The 15,265-nt window shown below is 44.0% G+C and overlaps 1 protein-coding gene across 16 annotated transcripts in view; it reads right to left on the bottom strand.

Moving 5' to 3' along the window:
* COBL (cordon-bleu WH2 repeat protein) overlaps positions 1–15,265 on the bottom strand; it is a 244,509-nt gene that overhangs the window by 202,561 nt on the left and 26,683 nt on the right. The window contains exon 1 of one of the 16 annotated variants that reach the window (XM_084798319.1): positions 3,900–4,047. The exons of the other annotated variants lie outside the window; for them this stretch is intronic. Within the exon in view, the coding sequence (XP_084654445.1) occupies positions 3,900–3,907 (8 nt within the window). The 5' untranslated portion in view covers positions 3,908–4,047. Of the gene's footprint in view, positions 1–3,899; positions 4,048–15,265 lie in introns of those variants that run through there. 16 annotated transcript variants of the gene reach the window in all.

Genomic DNA, 15,265 nt, shown 5'->3' with positions numbered 1-15,265 from the left:
ACGCTTGAAAAGTTTCTTTATTTGGCCGAAAGACAGCAAAGCTTTGCGCCAGGACCAGCGCTGAGGTGCTGAGAAGCAGCAGGCCCACTCAAAAAACGACTTCAAAATGAGGTTCCTTCCAAACTCGCAGATTCTTGGATTTAGCTCCAAACTCCCTCAATATACTCATTCATTCCTGTGTTTAATATGTGCTTACCGTGTGCCAAGCCCTTGCTTTCTGGAGTCTTGTGGGATGTCAGGGTAAGATAGCATGGCCTGAATTCTGGCAGAGGGCAAAAACATCCGGTGTGCTTAGGCTTTGCTTCAGACAGGATTAAGGGAGACAATGCCTTTCTCAGGGCAAGCAAGAGATGATGCAAACACAAATATCCCCGGAGAGATGGCACACAAACATAAACTGATTAGCCCACTGTCCGATTTTAATCTTCAGAATGAAGTTTAGTGACTATCTCTATAGGAAAACAGGAATGGTAGCAGGACAGAGCATAAAAACGGAGACTAAAGCTTTAAAACGGGTGCTCTGAAAGATTCAAAAAGACCTTTCCCTCAATGCTGACTTGATAGCAATTTACTAGAGAACTACATTTCATTATCTAACTTTTAAAAAGCAAGAATATAAGATTTAAGAAGCCAGGCGTGGTGGCGCACGCCTTTAATCCCAGCACTCAGGAGGCAGAGGCAGGCAGATTGCTGTGAGTTCGAGGCCAGCCTGGTCTACAAAGTGAGTCCAGGATGGCCAAGGCTACACAGAGAAACCCTGTCTCGATAAAACAAAAAAAACAAAAAAACAACAACAACAAAAAAAGATTTAAGAAGCATTGCACGGGTAGGGAAGCAGCTCAGTCAGTAAAGTACTTCCTGGTAAGGGATGTGGACCAGTACTAACCTCCACGCCATCAAAAAAGGCCAGGTACGGAGGCTTGTAACCCCCCCCCACACACACACACACACACACACTCTACTGACAGGCAGAGATGGTAGATCTCAGGTTGGCTAGCCAGCTAGCCTAGCTCAAAAGTGGACAGCCCCTGAGGAATATCATCCAAGGCTGAACTCTGTCTCCTATACACACACGCACAAATGTCTACGTACGCCCACATGGATATGCATGTGCACATAAACACACAGAGAGAAATATGTGTGCTGAGATCTTAGCAATTTGTTTTTGTCAAACTTACTGGTATAGACAAAATATGGGAGGTCATTAGCTAGGGGACGTGGGCAGGCTGGTCTTCCTCTGCAGTGAGCACTGAGCTCCTGTGCATCCTGTCAAGTCAAAAAAAAAAATGGCCTACTCCTTTCAGGCCTCAGCATGGGAGCTTCAGCTCTGACCGCTCTGTCTGGCACACACACATTGGTTCACAAGCTCTGGTCCCTCTGTGTTGTAGCTGCAGACCTTCTTACAAAGGCAGGTTTACCAGCAGATTGGTTTCTGGATGTCTGAAAAGCATCCTTGTTGGTGCAGTGCCTGCTGGAGAAGCACTAGGAAGCAGGTTCTAAGGAGGTGACAGACCATCTCTGTATCACAGGCCTAACCTCAGCCTACACTCTCCAACACCTACATTTTGGTGTTTAACAGTCGGAAACAGCCATTTCCTAAAAGAAGACAGAAAAGGGCCTCTGCCATGGTAGGACAAGTAAAGGTGACTGCAATGTGAGTTCCATCCCTAGGACCCCAATAAATGCAAAGAGAAACAAAGGTGTCCTCTTATAATTCACCTGGACAACATGCACACAAGCAAAAAACAAAATGTTAAAGGAAGAAGACATGCAAATGGCTGTAGGTGTATAAAAGACACTCAAACATTTCCCAATCTCCTAATGTGTAACCAACCTAAAAAAAAAAATGCCTTTTACATTTAAAAAACAAGTTAGTGAGATAACAAGAAACAGCACTTCCTAGTAAACGATTCCAGAAATTCAAGCTCCTCTGCCATAGACAAACCAGCGCTGGAAACCAGCCACCCACTCACGTCCAAACTGCTCAGTGGCCGTGGATGACATGGCAGAGCCAAGGAGTCCCGCAGAGAGCAGATGGTCCGCAGCGCTGGAGACATTTACCGCCTGACCCGCTGCCAAAGTGCTTGCTGACTCCTGCCCCGCAGGGTAGAATCTGATCGCTGTGTAGAGCACTCAAGGCTTTCCAAGATGAGCACTGTGCATCTTCCTGTCACCCCATGAACCACCTCCTCAGCTCTTCCTGTGAAGAAGCTTCTGCCAGGCTCCTCCAGTGAGTGGCCTGACTGTGAGGTGGTGGGGACATCCCCAAACTGCTTAGGCCAAGAGTACGATAGCCAGTCATACTATTTAAATAATTTTACAGAAGACAATAGCCGTGAAGGGAGAGTAGAAGTTTTTGTTGTTGTTGTTGTTGTTGTTGGTTTTTTTTTTTTTAACAACCAAAGTGTCATTTCAATGTTTAAGGTAAACCTAGGTGAGCTGCTGAAATGTATAAAGAAGCAAAAAACGTTTACTCAGGACACAGACAGGAAACTGAAAGAGACTGATGGCATGAGGACTGAATCTCGGGTTTTAGTAGGTGACGTCAGAAGCCCACAGACATGTATGCTAGGACCGCCACACCCTTGTAAGTGCACGGTAAATTAACTCCTTTACATGAGGTCTTGTTAGCACAGCAAGGGCCTCAAGCGCCCTGCTATTTCAGCTGTGCATCACCCACTCACGCTGTGCCTTCTCCCACAGGGCTCGGCTTCTTCCCCTTTTTGTGCCTTCAGTTTAGCCTGGCACAGTCTCCAGCTCAGAGGCAGCACATTTAATCCTAGCTGGTCCAATGCAGCATCCTTTTCCTCAAATGTTTATTCCTCTCACTCTGAAGAAACCAAAAGTCACATTCTTATGACGATAAGAATTAGAAACTAATTCTGGCTGGATGGTGGTTGCGCATGTCTTTAATCCCAGCACCTGGGAGGCAGAGGCAGGCCGATCATTGTGAGTTCAAGGTCAGCCTGGTCTACAAAGCGAGTCTAGGACAGCCAAGGCTACACAGAGAAACCGTCTTGAAAACCCAATAAATAAATAAATAAACAAATAAAATTAAATAAAAATTTAGCCTGGTTAACCCTGTACCACAGGTAAAACAAAACAAAACTATTTTACTTTGACATTTCAAAAGAAAATTCACTCTGGTGCCCTATATTTGACCACTTCCCCTTGGTGGTGAGGTCTGGTGGCACTCAGAGAAAGGATAAGCAGGTGTAACCATATGGTGGAGGAGGAGGTCTTCCTTTAGTCACAGACATAGGGGACGGGAATAGAGTGAAAGCAGGAGGGAGGGCGGAACGGGAGCATACAATTGATGTAACGGTATGGGATAACAATTGAGATGTAATCTGAATAAATTAATTAAATAAAAAATTCAGATTACTAAGAACAAATTAATTGAGGAAAGAGACTAATTCAAGGATCACTTACTTTTCATCTAAATCCTAAAATACCAGCAAACATTTTCTCAGACACCTAAAATACTCAAATAGGCACACGCTGTCTGAGCCGGATCAAGGGACCCCGGGAACCCTCAAAATGGCTGTCTCTGCCCCTTCCCTCCATACCAGCCCCTGTTCCTGGAGTCCTGAGGTGTCAGCCCAAAACAGGCATGAGAACTCGCAAGGCTACTCCCAACCCACAGGACCCCTTTGCTCCATGTGTGCCTCCATTATGGATTGCCACAAGAGCAGGAACTTCCCGGACACAATAACCCAAAACACGTGGCTGTTCCATTTTGGAATCAGTTAGATGGTAACCGGCTGAAAAACCACCCCAAAGATACAAAGCTATCTATCTACTTTTGATCACGAGTGTACCGTGAAGCTGTTTGAGGGACTACAAGAAATGCTACTACTGAAAAGTCTCCCCTTATCATAAAAGAAACTGGTACCTACAGTGACATTCCTGAGAAAACCTGGGAAGATGTCAGGTCATACAGCACTTACTCCCTGCCACAGGCCTCCACTTTTAAGGGGAAACCCGCTCCTCCGTCTTCTGCTGCTCCTTCTATCACAGGGCCGGGAAGCTCCTCTGCCGCATATTTACAGCAGCCAGGTCTAGCTGGCACTTAAAAAAAAAAGTCAAGATTCTAAATAGGAATGGTAAGGTTTGCCAGAGAAACTAATTTTACTTCCTTGAAAATAGTTAACTTGCCTAAACTGTTTGATAATCAAAAAACAATTCCTAAAATACTTAATCACTTCAGTGGTCTTGGAATCCCAACATCCCATAAAGCCTATTTTAGATGTTTATTTTTAAGTGTCACTGAACGATCCCAACTCCTGCGTGCAGCAGTCCTTTTCTCTGACGACACCAACTCCACCTGTTTGTGACTGGGTCTTGTGCTAGTTGGTTGTTTTTTTTTTCGTTTTTCCTTTTATTTTTATTTTGGTTTTGGTCTTTGGTGACACAAGCTAGAGCCATGTGGCAAAATAAATAAATAAATAAATAAATAAATAAATAAATAAATGTTTAGATTGTAAAAACACATCAATTAAGGAATTGCCTATATCAGATTGGCCTGGAAGCAAGTTTGTGGAGCATTTTCCTGATTACTGGTTGATATGGCAGAACACAGCCCACTGTAGGTGGTGCCGCCCCAGGCAGGTAGTCCTGGAGTGTCTAAGAAATCAGGCTGAGCAAGCCATGGAGACCAAACCAGTGAGCAGCACTCCACGTGGTCCCCCTTTCAGACCCAGCCTCCACAGTCATTCTTTGGTTTCCGTCAATGACGGACTATAAACCTGTAAACTAAAACAAAACTCTTTACTCCCCAAAGTTGCTCTTGGCCATGATGGTTATCACGTAGCAACAGAAATGCAAAGTAGGACAGGCTTGTATTCCTTGTAGATATGCAGTCTTCCTTGGCTTCCTTTTCCTTATATCACAAGACACAGTGGCCTCCTTCTCAGTGGCACTTTGTCTATTCCTTGGGCTGGGCATCCCTCTCCTCTCCTCAAGGAAATCCACTGTTATTGTCCTTTGCTCTGAACTGCCCCCTCCAGTACAAGTGGACTTCCGATTCGCACCTGACCTTGTTTTAGCAACTTAGCTACCAAATAAATGCACTCCTCAGCTTCCTCACTGTGCCTCAGACAGAGAACACCGCTTACACACTCGCCGTTCTTGCCACTCATCACCCCTACTCCCCCATATCTAAGTTACCCCAGCCAGGCCTGACAACAGCATCACCTGCAAAGACCTCTGATGTGTTCTAGTTTGCCCATGGTTACTGCTTCCACACCCTCAAATTCCCTTTTATCTCTTTCTTTGCTCTATTGTCACAATAGGCTCCAAACTGTTTTCCACTTCTTAGTCCCTTGCTTTCAAACAAAGGAACTAAGTTAAGACCATTAATTATCTTGAAAGGAAGAGCAGAAATAAGCCACAGAGAGGGGGTGTCTGGTGCCAAGCACCGTAGACAACTCTTACATCTGTGCTGACTTACTCTGGAAGGTTCAAGCTACAAAACCCCACTAAAATTGCTCACCCCGCATGCTACCCTGCACAAACTCAACACCATCTTTGTCTTGCACAGTGGAGGACTCGTTAAAGTAAACAAATCTCTGTAGGAATTCCAAGTTCAGGGACTCCCTGCCTCCAACTACAGAGTCTTTCTAGAAAACACTAATTTAAATCTTTGTGATTCTGTCGTGTTTTGAAATGCAAGGCAGTATTTTGACACATTGTTAATAAAAAGAATTCTTCTGTGACACAAGTAATTTGATTTAATTGGAAGGTCCCCATGTTCATTAGGAGGCTTTTGTCTGAAAGGAGAAACACCCATGGTGATAACAACTTAAAATATAAACAATCTGGCTTGAACTCTTGGCTGCCTGAGAGCCTGCTTCATCAGAGACTGACCCATGTGAAGAGACACAGACAGGGCTGAGGAAGACGGGGGAGACGGGGTTGACAGGGCAGGTAAACACTTGGAACAGTTACAGAGTTGATTACTCCTTGCCAGACACTTGAGAGCAACAGGAGAAGCCAGCTCCCAAACCCAGGGGCCACGGGGGCAGCTGCAGTAAGAGCCAGGCAGTTCCACTGGGGAGCCCTTTCAGTGAGTGAAGAGAAAACTCCTTGGGACATTTTGCGTATGTAAAACTGAAACAGCGAACACCTTACTGTCTAGCTTCCCCTGCCTTCTCTTTTACAACAATTTGCACATCTTGTAGCTGCTGTTGGGGTACCCTATTGCTTCCATTCTGCCAGGTCAGGGGACACAGGGTGACATGATATGCAGAGGTCTGGCCCTGCTCTCCAACTGGGTCATATACTATTTCAGTCCTGTCCTGTCCAAGTGGCCAAACGGCTTTGTAGAGAGGGGTAGAGGATGAGGATAAGACCCCACCATAGCAAGAGGTGCCTGAAAGGATGGAGAAAAGACTTTATGTAGAAAACACAGAGAGAAAAGGACAGCCAAGTGTGTCCAAAACAGGACGCAGACTGTCGCAAGAGCCACTATGAGATGGGCACAAGCATCTACGAGAGTCACTGGAAAACTTCTCAGAATTTCAGATGCCCAGGGCACCAGACAGCCTGCAGACACTGACCCCATGGTTAGTGACAAGTGTTTGGGAAAAACCTCAGTATCCCATCCAGCCAACCTCTCCTCCAATGAGGGCAAAATGCAATGACCACTAGATCCCTCAGAAGGCCAGCAATTGTGTCTTCTGCCTCCCGGTGGAAACCCCAAAACCTCTTCTCAAAGCCTGACTAAATGCTGCAGCCCCATTCTTCACCTCACTCACCCCTTGATAACAGTCAGCCCCCACTCTTTTCTCTACACATTCGTCTTTGGTTTCTCCAAATAAAAGGTACTCTTTGGAGAATCTACTATGAAGACCCGGAAGATCACAATGAAGACCAGCTCCAAGGCCACTCGGACCCTCTTTGTTAAAGTGAGAGAGGAACCGTAGGGAATCTTTCTGTCAGTCTCAGACATGGCTTGATGGCCCATGCTCATCTTAGGACCTTATGAGCCAGTGTAAGAAGGTCTCTGACCCATTAAGTCATTGTTTTGAAAAAACATGAAGAACAGGACTCCATGACCTGTTACAGCTTCTAGAAAACTCCGGGTCCTGAAGCCTATGGGAAAGGGGAGGATGGCTCAGATTTCTGAGAAAGGAAGTATTATGTATGGTAGCTGCTGGGTCAGGGTGGCCCCTGCCTAACAATGCCATATACTCAGCCACAGACAGAGTCGCCTTGCCCTCAGGGCATGTTGATTCTGGACTTTCTCACCAACCTTGCCAGCAGGGACACTTATTTTGTCATCCAAACCTGCAGAAAACTCCAAAGAATACCACCAGGAAGCCAGGGACTACCCAGGCTGAGGAGGCCCCTGCAGTGAACCCCAGGCTGAGGATAAGGGGGCTGTGGAGGAACCTGAAAACGGACACAAGAAGAGGCAAGGTGTTTAGTTGTTAGGGAAGGGAGTAGGTAAGTGGGAAAGAAGATACATCCAGAGAAGGGAGGGGAATTTTCAGGTTACTTTTAGCAAGAGGGAGGGGAAGGCTGGACACAGTGTCAGCCAAGCCTTAAGGGCACTTGGGCCCAGTGCCTGAAGAAGAAGCTGGCCTGAACCACAGAGGGGAGGAGTCATCAGAGACTTACACATAAAGGAGTAGGGCTTGGCCGGTAAGCGTTGTGAGCTACAATAGAGGACACCAAAGGGAAGGAAGGCCCTGACCCTCTAATGAGCACACATGGAGGGAAGCCGAGGCAGATATTCCTCATGACCTTTTGGTCCTGGCCTGCTACCAGTCTCTTCAAAGGCAGCAGCCAGGGAATGGGCCTCCAGGCATAGCATCCCTCGAAGTGCAGGATGAGATGCTACCACCAAGGCCCAGGGATATAGGCCTGTCTGTTTCTATAATGGCTACAGATGTTCTGGAGTCCAAGTCAATGTCATGTTGCGTTCAAAAGTGCCAGCTGTGCTCTTACAAAGGTAGGGGGTCAGTCAGCCAAGAACAGACCCTACGCCTGGACTCTCTCACAGTTTAAATGGTGCAATGCTATTTAACTTGGCAGCCCTGAGACTTAACTGGAGCCCAGGTGGTCTGATATATGTGGGCTAGCCAGAAGAAACCTCCTTTCCAGCCACTCCCTATCCCACTGCTCCATGGGGCACAAGGCCCCGCCATCTGTACATTTTCTATAGAGAACATCAAGAGCAAGAGTTTTGTGAGAGGCTTTGCCCTGGGGTTGCTGACAAAAAGGGGTCAATAACTGATAAAGACCTGACTCCGGTCTCTAATTACCCAGATGTTTTTATATCTAAAACATTCATGGGAATACATGCATAAGTTGCATGGTAATATAAAGTACTAAGATCAACAATATTGTTAGTTTTTTAATCATGAAAATAATAATAAATATTATTATTGTCGTTGTTGTTTTTGAAGCAGGGTTTCTCTGAATGTCCTGGAACTCACTCTGTAGATCAGGCTGGCCTCAAACTCACAGAGATCTACCTGCCTTTGCCTCCCAAGCGCTGGGATTAGAGGTGTGTGCCTCCCAGCCAGAATATTTATTTTGCTATAAGATCTGCATTGGACCAAAGGTCCAATGTCCTAAAGCACATTTCCAAAAGTCTGTGGGACTTTCACGCATCAGTACAGTCACTGTCTGGAGGAAGAAGTCGGCCTTTCTGTAAAGGACCCTCCTGCTTTCCAGCTCTGCTCTTTCTTTGCTGAGCACTGGTTTAGGAGGGTAAAGGGAAGGTGGGCCTGACTGAGGAGCTAGTTACATACAGGGGACTGAGAAAACCATGTCACTATATGGAAAGGGCTAGGAGCCAGACCTGTCACTGGGAATGAGTTATAAATATGGGGTGTGGGAAGGCTGGGACGGGCAGCATTGGGCTGACAGACACGAGTGTGAGCTTTTCAATAGGTACATCTTGTTCCTGGATAAAAGGGAGTATGTGTGTACGCGTCACGCACACGTGAATGCATACATGTGACAGTGAGGAGCAGGACAATGTGAACAGCAGCAGTATCTATAGGGAGAGCGCTTCAAGATCTGTCTGTCATCTGTCTTAACTGTGCCCTAGTTAGCTATTTCTGATATGTAACATAAAATATTTAAGAGGAATTCAAGACGCTTTATTTGAAGCAATTTAATTATTTTCTAAAGAAGTAGTTTTGGTCACATTTTAATATCTTAACTGTATGGTGAGCATAAATTTTGGGTTTGCTCACTTTTCTCTAGGTAAAAATTATTGCTATACATATATGTGTATGTGTGTGTGTATATATATATATATATATATATTTCCCACGAGTTGCTCTTCCTTAATCTACAATGAGATTCCGTAGCCATGGCTAATTTCCCTTAGTGGTCTACAGTGCCTAACCACTGGTAATCAGCACAGTGCAGTGGAAGCGAGGCTGACGGGACGGAACATCCTTTCCTCTCTGCGGTTCTGAAGGCCAAATGCAGATGGACAAACATGACCTAAGTGAACGCAGGTTCCCACCACTAAACAAGAAGCTATTTTCAACTGACACCCACTTGCAAAGGAAAACTCAAGTGTCTTCTCCAATAGAGTCTCGCTGAGCACATGAACCACACTTCAGGGTGGGCCCTATGCCAGCATGAAGCGAACTGGATGGTATTCTGCAGACCTTCCGTCTCATAGGGTTTGGTTGGGGCACTTTTTGGTCTATTGCTTGTATATTTTGGTTTCTGATTTTTAAATTTCATTTCATTTATTTATTATTTGTGTGTGTTATTGTTTTGTTTTTAAAGGAGAGAGAGCGACAGAGAAACAGAGAGAGAGAGACAGAGAGAGAGAGAACTGAGTGGAGCTGGGTGGGTAGGGAGGTAGGAATGAGCTCAGAAGAGCTAGGAGAAGAGAAAAGCAGGATCAAAATATGTTGTATTAAAACAAAGGTTTTTTTTTTTCCAATTAAAAAAAAAAAAGGAAAAAAGGTGGAAGTGCTCGCTTCGGCAGCACATATACTAAAATTGGAACGATACAGAGAAAATTAGCATGGGCCCTGCGCAAGGATGACATGCAAATTCGTGAAGCGTTCCATATTTAAACAACAACAACAAAAAAGGTGGAGGCTGCTGTAGGAAATTACACTGTAGCCACTAAGAAGGCATCACATAACACTTGACCGGTGAGAATGATGGATATTGACTTCAGATGGGGAGGCAGGGAACCCAGCCCAGCACGGGCTCTCACCATGGCTCCTGTGGTCTCAGCAATACTCTGAGCAGTGCAGGAATGGAAGGCGCTGTGTCTGCGATGGAAGCATGCAGCAGCTCAGTGCGACATGTATCTCTGTGCGGTATGCGCAAAAGGAGCATGTGTAACAACCCAAACTGTACTAAAAACAGCAGCAACCTGGAGTGCCCAAATACAAGAGCACAAAGTCCTCATCAGGCGATAAAGAAATCTAAAGGTTCCATATCCACAGACTCACACGTATCCACCAAAAGGGCCATATCTGCTCAGACGGGGGGAACTGAGAAGCAGGCCTGAGGAGAGAGGAAAAGTGGGCGTCCTCCAGGGACAGGGGACAAAGCAGCCTTTGTACAGTCCCTCCCATCGCCCCTTCCACCAGCACTAGAGACAGCAATGCTATATTTAACAAGCACCTCATCTCTCAAGCCAGTGGATTATAGACCAGCCTCTTCCTGTTTTGTTTTTTTTTCCAAAAGCAAAACAAACAAACAACAACATCTCTTAACATGCACTGTCTGTTTTCTTTTGTTTTTTGCTTGTTTGTCTGCTTGTTTTTGTCTTTGCTTTGGTTGGTTGTTTTTTAGAGATAAGTGGTAATTACATAGCCACTGCATGCCTTCCGTGTGACTGTTCCAGGGCTGTGTGATATGACTAATTGCAGCACCCACGCAGCAGCCTCAGGCAGGCGGCAGGGAAACGCTTTCCGGAGACACTTGTGTCCTATAAGGAGTGGTACAGCTGTTATCATTCTCAAATTACTACCAAGCCCCACCCTGTGTGCCAGCCCAGCACTGAGAGACGAATAAACTATCTTAACTCTTAAAACCCAATGATTCACCAAGGCAGCACGTGGCAAAGTTCTAAGAAAGGCCCTGCACGCACTTTAACGTTCTCATGAGGTTCTAGCGTGTTCACAATTATCTGTGAGATCCTAATAATTCCAATAAGACATATAGAAGCAGCCAGCAGCCATGTCCTGACAACTGAAGAAGAAATTAGGGTAGGGGAGGGGTCAGGAAAGGCTGCATTATACTTCCAAAGTGTGCATACTTCTTTTGATAAATTTAATTTCTCTGTGATTTAAAGCAAATAAATTAAAATTTTCAACTACAGTTCCTAGGCATTCCAAATGTTTTAAAGCATAATCTCTGACATACGTATTCATTTTTAAATGCACTTAAATGTTCTAGTAGTTTTGGGTTTGCAGTGAATTTGAAAGGGAGGTACGGAGTCTACAAATGTTCCCTTCTCCGCACAGGAACACCCTATTCCTGTCACAGTCACACACTGTCAAAACCGGTGTGGTATAGCAGACGTCATTGTCACTAACGACTATGGTTGACACTACATTTTGCTCTCAGGGCCGTACATCCTATAGGCTAGCACAATTGCACAATGACATAAACCACCATTAGTGTTGTCCTACAAATCCTTTATAAGGTGCAAGTTCATTCTTTTTCCCTTCCCCTAATCTGGCCCCCACTGATCTTTTTCACTTTCACAATTCTTTTCTCTTCCCCAGAAATCAGTGGAAAGGCACAGCGTGTAGCTTTTTGAGATTGATGTCTTTAGCTCAGTAGTACACACAGTTAACAGCCCTTCATGTGCTGTCCTGGCTTGATTCACTATTTTTTTTTTTTTTTTTTTTTAGTGCTGAATAAAGTTTCATTGTGTGGACATGAATGACACATGAGTTTTCAAAGAAAAAGAAGAGTGGCTGCAATACAAGAATTGTATTATTTGCTCAGTGCGGCTACAGAAGCTCCTCAGGATGCACCGCAACTCCATGAGCTGGGCAAAGTGAACAGTGCTAAAGGAACCAAGAAGAGAATCAGAATTCAAAGGACCACCAGCTTAGTGTGCCCCTTCATTCCCCAGGCTTGGACTCAGAGCAGTCTGAAACCTGATGGCAGGCAAACGCAGGGGCAAGAAAAGCTAGCGTGGCACCATGAACCCACCACTTGCCCTTCCCAGACCTGAGAGAGAGAGAGAGAGAGAGAGAGAGAGAGAGAGAGAGAGAGAGAGAGAAGAGGAAGAAGAAGGAGGAGGAGGAGGAGGAGGAGGAATGTGAAAGTACAGTCAGTGAAACAACACTGTCCTCAGCTGAGTCACCAAGCCCAGGTAGATGTCAGTGGAATTACCCAATCTGAGTGTCAGAGAGATGTCTGCAAAACTAAAGACTCAGGGACCTACTGAATGGTACCAAGAGGTATGCATTTCACGTCGATGGGACGCTATAAGGAAAAGAGGAAACAAACATGTCAAGGTTAGTGGCAGAAAACTTCCCCAAAGTCTGCAAAAGACATGAGGCTTCATGTTCACAAAGTTCAGCAAAGGCCATCCAGAGGGAAGATGATGCACACTCTTGGACATTATGGGCTAAGCAGCTTAAAATTGAAGAAAGCCAGCCACTTGGGGAGGCAGAGGAAGGTGGATGTCTGTGAGTTCGAGGCCAGACTGGTCCACAGAGTGAGTCCAGGACGGCCAAGGTTACACAGAGAAACCCTGCCTTAGAAAACAAAAACAAAACAAAAAGGAGACAAACAAAAACCAGTCCTAGAGACTGGTGCTGCTTCTTGACCAGTTCTTGACAAGGAGCACAGAGCACGGGGCATGGATGACAGCGCGTGAAAGGACAGCTGAGCATTCCTTACGTGAAGTGACTGGCACCGGCAATGTTTAGGATTACTGAGATTTGGGGTGGGGTGGATTCTGAAATAGCTGTATAGTTTTGGAATGCTGCTTAGCTCAAAGTGTTCTATGTCTCACAGTATTTCAGATTTTAATCGGGATTTGTGATGAGAAATGCTTGACCTCTATGTTATATTCCACGCAAATAGCAAAATAACTGATTTTAAGTAAAATGTCAAAAGCCTATATATTTTTAACACTAGAAAACTCATAGAATTTTTAAAGTTTTTTTTAAAGAAAAAAATCCGACCAGAAATAACAAATTGGAAATACATAAGGTAAAGATATCCATTTAAAACTTTGATTTTGCCCTGCGGTGTGCCAATTGGTGGCAAGTCACATGCACATGGAAGGAAATTCTACCAACATGAACAGTAACAAATAACTTTAAATTTGGAGTGAGGAACACAATGGAAAAGGAGTTGTCAGGCCCAAGTGGTTTTACTGGGAAATTCAACTGAATACTTAACTTTTTTTAAAAGTTCAATTCTATCAAATCACATGTAGAAAACAGAAGAAAAGACAATACATCTGAAATTAATATATAAGGCCAGTATTAACTAGACGGGATCATATATGAAAAACTTCAGAAAAAAAAGAGCAAATAGAATCCAGGAATACATAAAATAAACGATGTTTCACACAAAACAGTTGACAACAGGAGTACAAGGCTGGTTCAATATTTGAAACTTGATAAACTTAATTCATTATAACAAGAGTTGAAATAAAACCAAATTAAAACAAAACAATGATAAAATTCAATGTTAGCAAGTAAAGAATAAGCCTTTAAGAAGACACCTATAAAGCATCTACAGCTGATACAGTTTTTAAATTAATTTATTTATTTTCGGTAATAGATTAAATATTTTCCCCCTGAGATTAAGAACAAGATAAGGATGATACTGTCAGGTACTCTTACTCGACCAGAACACTGGGCAACAAGAAAAGGTGTAAAGAAATAAAGTTCAGACCGGGGCATAAAGCCATGCCTATTTTCTAGACATATAAGTTCCCAAAGACTCTTCAAACAAAACAAGAAACCCTGCATAATTAATAAACTAAGCAAAGGCACAGGGTACAAGGTCCACACACACAGTCGGTTAAACCTCTATACTACCAATCGACAATCTCAAACTGAAATTGTAAAATATCACTTATACTTTTGGTTCCTAGGGACAAAAGATTTAGTTAAACCTCTCCCCAACACTGATAGAATCTCCTGACCCTGCCAGTGGGAGAAATGGAAGAGAACTTGGAATTAACGCTGGCAAATATTCAGGGATTGGGAGACTGAAACCAATTTACAGATTTCACCAAAGGTCAACCACTGTCGGTGCGGTTATTTTGAGCTTAATCCCTCATGTGCAAAAGCAGAGGAAAGGCAGCAGGACAGGTCTGGAAAACTAAGACTGTTCAGGGCATTAGACTACACCATTCCAACATTCCTATAAGGCTGTCAGACTAAGCAGTGTGTTACTTGTGAGAAACAGCTCTAAAGCATTAGACAAACTAACCAAGAGGTAGATCCACACAAATATGGCTATGGGTTTTTTTTGTTTTGTTTTGTTTTGTCAAAAGTATTAAGGAATTAAGACAAACAAAAAATAAAACAACAACAGCAAGTGGTCTTTTCAATTAGTGGTAGCAGAATGACTGGATGCTACATCAAAAGGGAAGAAGAGGAAAAAGTGGAGGAGGAAGAGAACTCCCACATCTTATACAAAAATTCACAAAATGAGATGTATATAAGGAAGCATAAATCAGACTTTTCCTGCCTGGGATTAGGCGAGAGTTCTCCTCACACCTCACACCTCCCTAACGCATAGAGTTTAAGACCAAATGTCCTCAACTAAAACTTTTACTCTTCTGAAGACAGTGCCTCCTGAAAAATAAACATACAAGCTATAGACCGGGGAAAACAGATTCTCAAATCACATGTAGGACCTAGAAACTCATGTGGCGTAAAGAAACTTCAAAACCATTAAAAAAAAAAAAAAAAAGAACAAACAGAAGACTTAGACACATTATTTTACTAAATAAATGTACGGATGGCAAAGATGTGAAACTATTAGTCATTAGGTAAATGCAAGAGTAAACATATTAACCCGAGTAACAACACAAAACTAGAAAGCACAAATGCTGGCAGCAGCCCTATAGCATTGATGCACACTGGGAGCTACCCAGAGCTGCCTCAGTGGGCGGTGGGTAAACAGACTGGTGGATGCATATGACAGAATATTGTGGAGCAACAGCCAACAAACCGACACACACACAGGCTCACAAATGTAATGCTAAATGAAGCCTCAAAGGATACCCTGTGGTAGCTAGTTTTTGTTTGTTTGGTTTTTTTTGGGGGGGGGGGAGTTG

Source organism: Acomys minous (genome assembly GCF_964271855.1).
Source record: "Acomys minous genome assembly, chromosome: 10".
NCBI classification, from domain to species: Eukaryota; Metazoa; Chordata; class Mammalia; order Rodentia; family Muridae; genus Acomys; species Acomys minous.
This window is presented reverse-complemented; position numbering and strand designations above follow the sequence as displayed.